The sequence below is a fragment of the Stegostoma tigrinum genome, chromosome 9 (genome assembly GCF_030684315.1).
Source record: "Stegostoma tigrinum isolate sSteTig4 chromosome 9, sSteTig4.hap1, whole genome shotgun sequence".
NCBI classification, from domain to species: Eukaryota; Metazoa; Chordata; class Chondrichthyes; order Orectolobiformes; family Stegostomatidae; genus Stegostoma; species Stegostoma tigrinum.
The window spans coordinates 79653622-79665738 of NC_081362.1; the positions used below are offsets into that span (position 1 = coordinate 79653622).

The 12117-nt window shown below is 41.7% G+C and overlaps 1 protein-coding gene across 9 annotated transcripts in view; it reads left to right on the forward strand.

Moving 5' to 3' along the window:
* prkd3 (protein kinase D3) overlaps positions 1-12117 on the forward strand; it is a 388805-nt gene that overhangs the window by 359916 nt on the left and 16772 nt on the right. For all 9 annotated transcript variants that reach the window (XM_059648663.1, XM_059648665.1, XM_059648664.1 and 6 more), the window contains 2 exons: positions 540-592; positions 6946-7018. In XM_059648663.1, the coding sequence (XP_059504646.1) occupies positions 540-592; positions 6946-7018 (126 nt within the window). The remainder of the gene's footprint in view (positions 1-539; positions 593-6945; positions 7019-12117) is intronic.

The window sequence follows — 12117 nt, forward strand, 5'->3', positions numbered from 1 at the left end:
AAACTTATAGTTTGTACAAATCTTAAATCAGTCATCCAGATAACTTAGTTGTAATTATTTCTTTGTATAGATGTAAATCTTGTGAGAAAACCTGATAGACACTGAGAAATTATTTAATACTGATTTCTATACTGTAATATACTATTCATTTGGAATAGCAGTTTGAACAGCTGCTGCTTTCTAGCAGTGGCCATATTAGATCAGCGATCTGCTACGAAGAATAATTAGTGCTCACACAGTTTTAATGGCATCCGTGAAAGAAATTGTGTTGTGAAGTAGAGAGCCAAGAAGAGTCACTAAGACATGTACGTGCATTCAGGTGTAAGCTAGCTAGACACGTTGGAAAGTGTTAGAATGATATGGTAAGGCGTAAAACCACCTGAGACTGGGTGAGCTTAATGGCCTATCAGTGTCCTGTACAATTTATGCAATGCTATGTGATAGAGAGCCAGTATCTTGAGTAATCCTTTTGATGCAAAGAGTAATCCTGCTGCTGAATAATCTTAAAGCAACAGAGCTCACTGTCATTCTTTTCGCAGAAGACCTGTCTCTCAGCATATCTGTATCGAATTGCCAAGTCCAGGAGAATGTGGTAAGTTCATCTTTATTCCTCCTTAATGCTCCAATAATTTATCATTTAAACCAGGAAATTAGAGGCCAGTTAATCTGAATTAAATGGTTGGTAAATTATTAAAATTTAAAATACTGATCAAAATTGTTAAGCACTTGAAGAACAGTCAACTGGGGTTATTCAGCACTGATTTTCAAATGGATTTGTATAGCTTTGAAAGAAATTAGCACAGGCAGTAGAGTAAAGGAAATGCAATGGATGAGATTAATGTAGATTATTAAAAGTCATTTGATGCAGTAAACATTGGTCTAATATATTATACTTAGGTGTAATATGCATATATATGTGTATTTAGGTTTATATACTAGATCTAGACTTACAAATTTGGGGAAAACAATATTGAATCAACTCTAAAATAAGACTTGGGTATGATGCAGTGACCAGTACCTTGATAAGTGAGTAGGTTGTGCAGATAAACTTCATATTTAGTTCAATTTGGATACATCTGGAATAATACCTTTTAAACACCAATAGCAAGAAAGAAGTTGTAATTTTTCAAACTACTGTACATTCATTCATGCGATGTGGGTGCTACCCATCCCCAATTGCCCTTGATAAAGTGGTGATGAGCAGCCAGTCTTGACCGCTGCAGGCCACATAGTGTAGGTGCACTTTCAATGCTGATAGGAAAAATGTTCTGATTTTGAGACAGCAACACTGAAGGGACAGCAGTGTATTTCCCCAAGTCAGGATGCTGAGTAGGTTGTAGATGGTGGTGCTACCATGCATCTGCTGCACCTGTCCTTCAAGATGGAATTGGGTGTAGATTTGAAAGAACATTGGTGATTTCTGCAGTGCATTTTGTAGACAGTATACACTGTTACTACTGAGCATCAGCAGTGGTGGAGTGAATGTTTGTGGATGTGATGCCAATGAAGTAGGCTGCTTTATCCTGTGTGGCATCATGCTTCTTGAGTGTTGTTGGACCTGCAGTCATCCAGGCAAGTGGGGAATATTCAATTGCACTACAGACTTGTATCATGTAGATGGTGAACAGGCTTTGAGGAATCAGAAGGTGAGTTTCTCACTGCAGGGTTGATAGCCTCCTGACCTGTTCTTGTCACCACAGTATTTATACGGCTATACCAGTTCAGATTCTGATCAATGGTAACCCTTAGAATGATGATGGTACTGATTAAATCAGTGTTTAGGGGCCTGGTTAACTTCCTTCTGATTGGGGATGGTCATTCATGGCATTTGTATGATGCAATTGTTACTCGCCACTTGTAAATCAAAACCTGGAATTTGTCAAGGCCTTGCTGCATTTGGACTGGGTGTCTGAGGAGCGCTAAATGATGCTGAACACTGGGCAATCATCAGCGAACATCCCCATTTCTAATCTTACAATAGAGGGGAGGTCACTGTTGAAGCAGCTGAAAATGGTTGAGTGTCAGACACTACCCTGAGGAACTCTTGCAGATATGACCTGGAGCCGAGATGATAAATCTCCAACAACCACATCTATCTTGGTTTGCATGAATTATGAATTCAGCCAGCAGAATTTTCCCTCTAATTTCCTTTGCTGGGGCTTCTTAGTGCCACACTCAGTCAAAATGAGAAAGAAGAACATGATGTAACTGTAAACATCACCAAAGGCAACATTTTAAGTGGTTTTTTTTATTCACATGTGAGACATGGGCATCATTGGCTGGTCAGAATTTACTGCCTGTTGCTAGTTGCCTTTGAGAAGGTGGTGCTGAGCTATCTTCTTCAACTACTGCAGTCCTTGTCCATAATGCCCTGAGGGAGGGAATTGCAGGATTTTGACCACTGGCAGTGAAGAAATGGTGTTACATGAGCATGTGAACATGGTGCTTGGCTTGGACGGAAATTTGCAGGTGGTGGTGGTGTTCCCTGGTATCTGCTGCCCTTATCCTTCTAGATGGAAATAGACATGGGTTTTGGAGGGTGCTGTCTAAGGACCTTTGGTGAGTTTTTGCAGTGTATCATCTAGGTACTACCACTGCTGCTACTGAGGTAACTAACCTCCAACAGTCACAACCATTTTCCCATGCGTCAAGTATGACTCAAGGGTTCTTTGATGCCACACTTGGCCTTGATGTCAAGGACTATTTACTCTCACCTCCCTTCTGAATTCCGCTGTTTTATCCATTTGAACCAAGGCATTAATAGATTCAGGAGCTGAGTGGCCCTGGTGGAACCCAAACTGAGCAAATTGTTGTTAAGCAGGTACTACTACGTAGCGCTATTGATGATGCCATCCATCACCTTGTTGATGATTGAGAGTAGACTGATGGTGAAGTAATTGGACAGGTTGGATTTGTCCATTTTTTTAATGTATAGGACATAACTGGCTAATTTTCCACATTGGTAGATAGACGTCAGTGTTTTAGTAGTACAGGGACAGGTTGTTTAGGGGAGCGGCAAGTGGTAAAAATTCAAAGGAGGATTTAGAACTGTAATGAACAGGAAGGGACCTCAGATTGAACTCAAGAAAATGTAACACTCTGGGAGTTGCGGTTTTGCATTTTCCTTTAGAAGTAGAATATATAATTAATAAAAATGGGAGCATGTAGATTTGCCGTACAAATAAAAATGGCTACCAAAGAAGATCAGGTGCTATAAATTCTGTGGCGAGGAACTCCTTTATGTTTCCCGTACCTCTCCACCATCCACAAGCCACATGGCAGGAGTGTGATGGAATACTCCCTACTTGTTTAAATGAGTACAGCTCCAGTAATGATTAGTTTAAGAAGGCAGTTCACCACAGTTTTCTCAAGGGATGGACAATAAATGTTGACCTATCTTGCCATACCCATATCCCATGAGATCATGCCTTCTGGTCCTAGGCTCTCCCATAATGAGAAATATCTTCTCTGCGTCTACCCTATGCAAACCCCTAAAAATCTTACATTTCAATATGATCCCTCATTCTCCTAAATTCCAATCAGTACAAGTCCAACCTTCTCAACTTCTCCTCATAAGGAAATCCCTCTATACAGAGTTCAACCGAGTGAACTTTCTCTGGTCTATCTCCAATGTCAGTACATCTTTCCTCAGATAAGAGAACAAAAATTTTCACAGTATTCCAACTGTGATCTGACCAGTGTCTTGTATAGTTTTTGCAAGACCTCCCTATTTTTTTTTCCCCTTTGAGAGAAAGGCTAACATTCCAATTGCCTTCCTTATTACCTGTTGAACTTGGATGTTAGCTTTTTGTGATTTATGCATAGGAGCCCACATGCCTCTGTGCCATAGTTTTCAGCAGTCTTTCCAATTAAAAAATATACAACTCATCTATTCTTTATACCAAAGGATGTCACCTTACATTTTCCCATGTTATATTTCATCTGCCAATTTTCTACCCTCTCGTTTAACCCGTCTATAACCCTCTGTAGATCTTTTATGTCATCCTCACTACTTGCCTGCCCACTTATGTTTGTGTCATCTGCAGGCTTTCTGGTAATACATTCACTTCTGTTATCCAAGTCTTTAATATATTTTGTAAATAATAGTGGCCCCACAATTGATCCTTGTGGCATGCCACTCGTTACACATTTCATTCCTGAAAATGCCTCCTTTATCCCAACTTGTTGTCTTCTATCCTTTCGCCGTACCTCCATATACTGCCCCAACTCCGTGGGCCCTAATCTTATTTTTAAGTAGCCTTACATCTGTTACTTTCTCAAATGTTTTTCATAAACCAACTACAAACTACTCTTCCACTTTATCCTGCTTATTGTTTTAAAAACTTGTCTTAAAATGTTAGATATGGTTTTCCTTTCATGAAGCCATGCCAACTCTACCCGATTTTTATGCATTTCTAAATCGTGCCCTCTTACATCATTTACAGTAGATTCCAGCATTTTCACAATAGCAGATTTTAAGTTAACTAGTCTGTAGTTAACTGTTTCTTGCTTCCCTTTCTTTTTGAGTAACAGTGTTAAGTTGGCTATTTTCCAATGCTCTTAGACATTTCCCGAATCTAAGGACTCTTGGAAGATGATTCCTATTGCATCCACTATCTCTGTAGCTGCTGCTTCTAAAATCCTAGGATGAAACCCAGCAATTCCTTGGGACTTATAAGTCTTCAGTCCTTTTAGTTTCCCCTAGTACTTTCACCCTAATGATAGTTCTTATGTATTTTCTCTCCCACTCCTACTTCAGCCTGTTGATTATTTTGTAGTTTTGGGATGCTATTAATATTCTCTACTGTATTGATTGATGAAAAGTATCTATTTAACACCTCTTCCATTTCCTGATTCCCCATTATTATTTTGGCAGCCTCGCACTCTAAGGGGTTTGTGTTCACCTTGGCCTCTTTCTTCCATTTCATATATTTAAGGAATCTCCTATGTCCGTTTTTATGTTGCTTGCTAGTGTATCCTCATCTATTGCTTTTTCCCCTTTTAATTTTTTTTTGATCATCGTTCATTGGCTTTTAAAATGTTCCCAGTCCTCTGGTTTACAACTAATCTTTGCCTCATTATAGGTTTTCTTTCTTGCAGTTTATTATACTATCCCTAACTTCCTTGGTTAAACTTGTTTGGTTTGTTCCCTTCCTAGAATCATAGAACATAGAGCATAGAACAATACAGCGCAGAACAGGCCCTTCAGCCCTCAATGTTGTGCCGACCTGTGAACTAATCTAAGCCCCTCCCCCAACACTATCCCATCATTATCCATATGCTTGTCCAAGGACTGTTTAAATGCCTCTAATGTGGCTGAGTTAACTTTCCTCTTTCCTCACTGATGTATATTTGCTTTGCATCAAAATATGTTTTGTTTTAAATGTCTGCCATTGTTTTGCAACAGTCTTTTTTGCTGAACACCTTTGACAGTTTGCTGTAGCCGACTCTGTCCTCATTGCTATGTAATTGCCTTTATTAAAGTTTTGTATAATTGTTTCTGACCCAAGCCTCTCACTTTCAAACTGAATGTTATATTCTGTCACGTTATGGTCATTGTTAGCTTGGAATCTCTTACTCTGAGATCGTTGATTATACCTGCCTCATTACACATATCCACAACATATTGTTCCAGGAAACTTCCCTGATTATACTATATGCATTCTTCCTCATGGCTACCTTTGCAAATTTGATTTTTCCAATCTACATGAAAATTGAAGTCACCCCGATTAGTGTACTTGTTTAACATGCCACCATCATGGCATGATTTATTTTCTATCCTACACAACAGTTACTGTTAGGGGACTATTGATTACTCCCATTAGTGTTGCCTTGTTATTCCATACTTATTCCAACTTGTACTAACAAGGCTACCTCACTGTCTTTCTCTTCTTATCTGTCCTTTTGAACAGTCACAGAATCCTGAATACTTAGTTCCTAGCTCTGATCTCCTTTAACCAGATCTAATAAAATCAAACCCATTAATCTGTATTAGTGTCACTAATTCATTTATTTTGTTCTGAATGTTACATATATTTCAGTGAAGAGCCACTAACTTTGCTTTTATCCTTTGGAGCTACTTTCACACAAATTCTTGGATGGAGAGTTGAGCATGTTGAGCATGACTTCACTATAAACTAGTTCAGGGCTTGTATGTGACACCTTTTTGCTTGCATTGTACCATACAGTTTACATATATGTTACAGTTCAGTACATTTACCTGTATTTCATCTGATACTATCTCCACAGTTTGATTTTCACTTGTTTTATCTAATGTAGCAGCTTGGCTCAGTTGGAAGTGCTCTGTTGCAGCAACCAAATACATAACCTGCAAATAAAACAATTAGTATTTATAGAAATGCGATTAAAGCAAGAGTACAACATGAAAGGATCTAAATTATATAGTGAACTTGGGTTTCAAAAGTGTGATTCCAGTAGCATTTGACTCGTTTTAGATGAGGATGTGTGTAAAGTACAGTGGGAAGGCTTCCTAATGCTGTTGTCATAGCTTGAACACTACAAATGATCATTTTGGAGTCTGAGCCAAATTACTTCCCAGAACACACATTCAACATTGTGATTACTGTAAAGTCCCAGCTTGAATATTCTAAGATCCATGCTGTTGACAACATCTTCCCATTTAGTGATCACAAGAAGCCCACAAAATCAACATTCCAACAATGATAAAATTGATTGTCAGCATTCCTACTCCCTCAAACTGGTGCATTTGATTGTTTAGAGAAACCACAATTCATGCATCAATAGGAACACCTGGTTGTGTGAACAGTGCAGGAACGGTAGAAAAACCTACCAGAAAGGACATATGATTGCATAAATTAGGACATATGATTGCATAAATTAGAACATATGATCACACAAATTATTTGCACTGCATTTTACACCATTCTTTAATCTTTAATCTTTAATCTTCAATCTTTGATGTAGGATATCAGTTCTGTGTACCAAATCTTTGCTGACGAGGTGCTGGGTTCAGGGCAGTTCGGAATAGTTTATGGTGGTAAGTGACATTCCTAATCTTAGCAGTCAATATTTTTGTCTTTTTTAAACAATGCTTTGTAAACAAGCCAATGCAACAATGATTTACCCAAGTTCAGGAGTAGTGCATGTAATTTTGAGTGTTGCCATATCAACTTAAGCATGCAAGCGGAGCCCAAGTTAAACCTTAAGTTACAGGTGGTTTAATTTGCTACTTTCCTGCTTCTGTTTTTATCCATGAAACTAAAACTGTTACATACTGGTTTTATTTATTGCAACGGGAATGAATACAGTATGTGTAAAGATTGAACAAGGACAAAGACAATGCGATCGTTATGGCAGACATTCCTTATTTGAAATGGAAATAGCTCCCAAATCTGAGAGGCTGACATGCAATAGTGAATTTCTTTGATATCTATATTGGATTTTTTAGTGGTGTCACAGACAGAGTTTGTATGTTTTGGACAAAGCTGTATCTTTTCTTACCTTTCAAGTGTGCGTACCAATTCAATAATTATTTAGCAAGCTTTTTGTGAGTTTAAACAAGATTATTTATTCTCGCAGACTTATCCCAGATTAAACATTTCTTAGACACACGATCTCACAAAAATTCTCACGTACACAGAAACTGTATTCAAGTGAAATGAATGTACTATTTAAAATTGTATTCGTCTTATTCTCTGATTTATAATCTCCAAATCTCCCATGTGGTAAGCCTGTAAAGTGAATGATCCGTAGCAGATTGTGAGGTTTCTTGTCGATCAGCTAGGATTTGGTTTTCATGTGAACTTTAAACTGGAAAAGGTTACCTCCCCTGAGCTGTCAATAGACATTGCTTTTGCTGCATCAGGTTTTCAGACTGGCAGAACTTAGGATTTGATGATGTTTTGTAGAGATAACTACAGCTTATAGCTGGTCTCTTAAGAAGACAAAGAAAACATGGTGTCACCATTTGACTTTCCACTGGCTCCAAGTCTTTACCAAATAAAGTGGTGGTGTTAAGATTGATTTTGCTGTTGTGGTTTGACATCTCTGAGGGTTTGTGACAATCTGTGCCTTTGACCTATTTAATCAGGTAACATCTTTTTGATTGATTCCTGGGAAAGGCATTGATTTCCATCAGTCTAAGAATGTTCGTTTCTTCCCTCTTTAGAAAGGAAGTAATTCTAATCCACAAAAGAAGTCAAGTAGCCCCCAGGTGTCTATCTTTTCCAGCATTTATCCTCAGTTTTTAATTTAAAAATTTAATTCAAAATTCAGAATAGAGCATGCCAGAGTTGGACGAAACAGTGGCATTAGTTGATGTAGCTAATTGATGTCAGCACCTCTGTACGTACTGATTCCTGTTGACAGGCTTTCAGGAATTACAAACAGAAAACAAGCAGCACACCACAGAGAGGAACAAAAAGTCAAAGTGAGCGTAACCTAAGTGATATGGACACATCTAATATAACAAAATGTAACTATAACAGACTAACTTCAGAAAGATAATAAAGTGTGAAGCTGGATGAACACACCAGGCCAAGCAGCATCTCAGGAGCACAAAAGCTGACGTTTCGCTGCTGGACCCTTCATCAGAAAAGGGGGATGGGGAGAGGGTTCTGAAATAAATAGGGAGAGAGGGGGAGGGGGACCGAACATGGAGAGAAAAGAAGATAGGTGGGGAGGTAGGGAGGGGATAGGTCAGTCCAGGGAAGACAGACAGGTCAAGGAGGTGGGATGAGGTTGGTAGATGGGAAATGGAGGTGCGGCTTGAGGTGGGAGGAGAGGATGGGTGAGAGGAAGAACAGGTTAGGGAGGCGGGGACGAGCTGGGCTGGTTGTGTGATGCAGTGGGGGGAGGGTACGAGCTGGGCTGGTTTTGGGATGCGGTGGGGGAGGGGGAGATTTTGAAGCTTGTGATGTCCACATTTATACCATTGGGCTGCAGGGTTCCCAAGCAGAATATGAATTGCTGTTCATACAACCTTTGGGTGGCATCATTGTGGCACTGCAGGAGGCCCATGATGGACATGTCGTCTAAGGAATGAGAGGGGGAGTTAAAATGGTTTGCGACTGGGAGGTGCAGTTGTTTATTGCAAACTGAGCAGAGGTGTTCTGCAAAGCGGTCCCCAAGCCACCACTTGGTTTCCCCAATGTAGAGGAAGCCACACCGGGTACAGTGCATACAGTACACTACATTGGCAGATGTGCAGGTGAACATCTGCTTAATATGGAAAGTCATCTCGGGGCCTGGGATGGGGGTGAGGGAGGAGGTGTGGGGGCAAGTGTAGCACTTCCTGCGGTTGCAGGGGAAGGTGCATGGTGTGGTGGGGTTGGAGGGGAGTGTGGACCAGACTTGGGTGGTGGGGTCGGATTGTAGATGGCGGAAATGTCGGAGGATGATGCGTAGTATCCGGAGGTTGGTGGGGTGCTATGTGAGGACGAGGGGGATTCTCTTAGGGCGGTTATGGCGGGGGCGGGGTGGGAGGGATGTGTTGTGGGAAATGCGGGAGACACGATCAAGGGCGTTCTCGACCACTGCGGGGGGGATGTGGCGGTCATTGAAAAACGCAGTCATCTGGGATGTGCGGGAGTGGAATGCCTCATCCTGGGAGCAGATGCAGTGGAGGTGAAGGAATTGGGAATAGGGGATGGAATTTTTGCAGGGGGGTGGGTGGGAGGAGGTGTATTCTAGGTAGCTATGGGAGTCATTGGGATTGAAGTTGACATCAGTTTCTAGCTGGTTGCCTAAGATGGAGACAGAGAGGTCCAGGAAGGTGAGGGATGTGCTGGAGATGGCCCAGGTGAACTTGAGGTTAGGGTGGAAGCTGTTGGTGAAGTGGATGAACTGTTTGAGCTCCTCCTGGGAGCAAGAGGCGGCGCCGATACAGTCATCAATGTAATGGAGGAAGAGGTGGGGTTTGGGGCTAGTGTAAGACCATAAGACATAGGAGTGGAAGTAAGGCCATTCGGCCCATCAGGTCCACTCCGCCATTTAAATCATGGCTGATGGGCATTTCAACACCACTTCCGTGCACTCTCCCCGTAGTCCTTGATTCCTTTTGCGATCAAGAATTTGTCGATCTCTGCCTTGAAGGCATCCAACATCCCGGCCTACACTGCACTCTGCGGCAATGAATTCTACAAGCCTACCACTCTCTGTCTGAAGAAATGTTGTCTTATTTCACCGTGTGGAAGAGGGACTGTTCCACGGAACTTACAAAGAGACAGGCATAGCTTGGGCCCATGCGGGTACCCATGGCCACCCCCTTTGTCTGTAGGAAGTGGGAGGAATCGAAAGAGACGTTGTTGAGGGTGAGGACGAGTTTGGCTAGGTGGATGAGGGTGTCAGTGGAGGGGGACTGGTCGGGCCTGCGGGACAGGAAGAAACAGAGGGCCATAAGGCCATCTGCATGGGGAATGCAGCTGTATAGGGACTGGACATCCATGGTGAAAATGAGGTGTTGGGGGCCAGGAAATTGGATGTTCTGGAGGAGGTGGAGGGTGTGGATGGTGTCACGGAGGTAGGTGGGGAGTTCCTGGCCCAAGGTGGTGAAAATGGAGTCCAGATAGGTGGAGATGAGTTCAGTGGGGCAGGAGCAGGCGGAGACAATGAGTCGACCAGGGCAGGTGGGTTTTTTGGATTTTGGGAAGGAGATAGAAGCAGGCGGTGCGGGGGTGGGGAACAATGAGGTTGGAGGCTGTGGTGGGAGGTCATCTGAGGTGATGAGGTCATGGATGGTATTGGAGATGATGGTTTGGTGCTCGGGTTGGGGTCTTGATCAAGGGGGCGGTAGGAGGAGGTGTCAAAGAGTTGGCATTTGACCTCGGTGATGCAGAAGTCAGTGTGCCAAAATCTCCCCCTCCCCCACTGCATCCCGAAACCAGCCCAGCTCGTACCCTCCCCCCACTGTATACAAAACCAGCCCAGCTTGTCCCCGCCTCCCTAACCTGTTCTTCCACTCACCCATCCCCCCTTTCCACCTCAAGCCGCACCTCCATTTCCCATCTACCAACCTCATCCCGCCTCCTTGACCTGTCCGCACTCCCCAGACTGACCTATCCCCTCCCCACCTCCCCACATATACTTTCCTCTCCACCTATCTTCTTTTCTCTCCATCTTCAGTCCGCCTCCCCCTCTCTCCCTATTTATTCCAGAACCCTCACCCCATCCCCCTCTCTGATGAAGGGTCTAGGCCCAAAACGTCAGCTTTTGTGCTCCTGAGATGCTGCTTGGCCTGCTGTGTTCATCCAGCTCCACACTTTGTTACCCTTGGATTCTCCAGCATCTGCAGTCCCCATTATCTGTGGTTACAACTTCAGAAAGGTTTTGTTTACCATACAAAATTGGATATTTTTATATAAATAAAATTGAAATGTGACACTATCAAAATACCCTATTCCAGTTTGTACTTGTATGCCTACTGGATTCGCAGAATTAGAGTTTTAACCTACATTTAAGTGCAGTTTTGGATAAGACAGTGAAAAGATTCAAATTCTTCCTCTAAAATTATCAAAATTTAGCCTTTTACTAATACAAAAAATTGCAAAGTTAATTCAACCATCCATCAATTTATGAAGGATGTAATTTATAATTGTTGAGCAGTGGTGGTGTGTTATAGTTCACTTGAATCCAAGTTTCTGTGGCAATATGCACTTTTAGGTGCATGTTACAGACTGGAGCTGTGGATGGTGATGGTCGAGTTTCCAATACTCTTTGTATCACATGGCTGACCAGGAATCTTTCTCAGTTTTACAACCTACCATTGGCAATTGTTGAGATGATTTTCAGGTTAATAGTCAACTGTTTGTTTGTCCATGATATGAATGCATCTTCCTTGGTCAACAAATCCAAGTTCAGTAAACTTTTGAAAGGTTGAATATTAGGTGTGTAATTTAAAATGATACAATTTGTGTGAATGTTCCACCCCTTCTTTTAAACTTTATTATTTTGTGTTATGCAGTTTTATGAAAACAAGCCAATATCATAGAATGTTTGTTCTCTAGTACATGTTGTAGAAAAACGAAAATAGCGTTCCAGCTGAAATTCCACATGTACCAAGTTCCCCAATTTTTTGCATGACAATATGGGAAATTAGTGATACTAAAAACAGCCTTTTTATGGTCTCCATAGATCTCA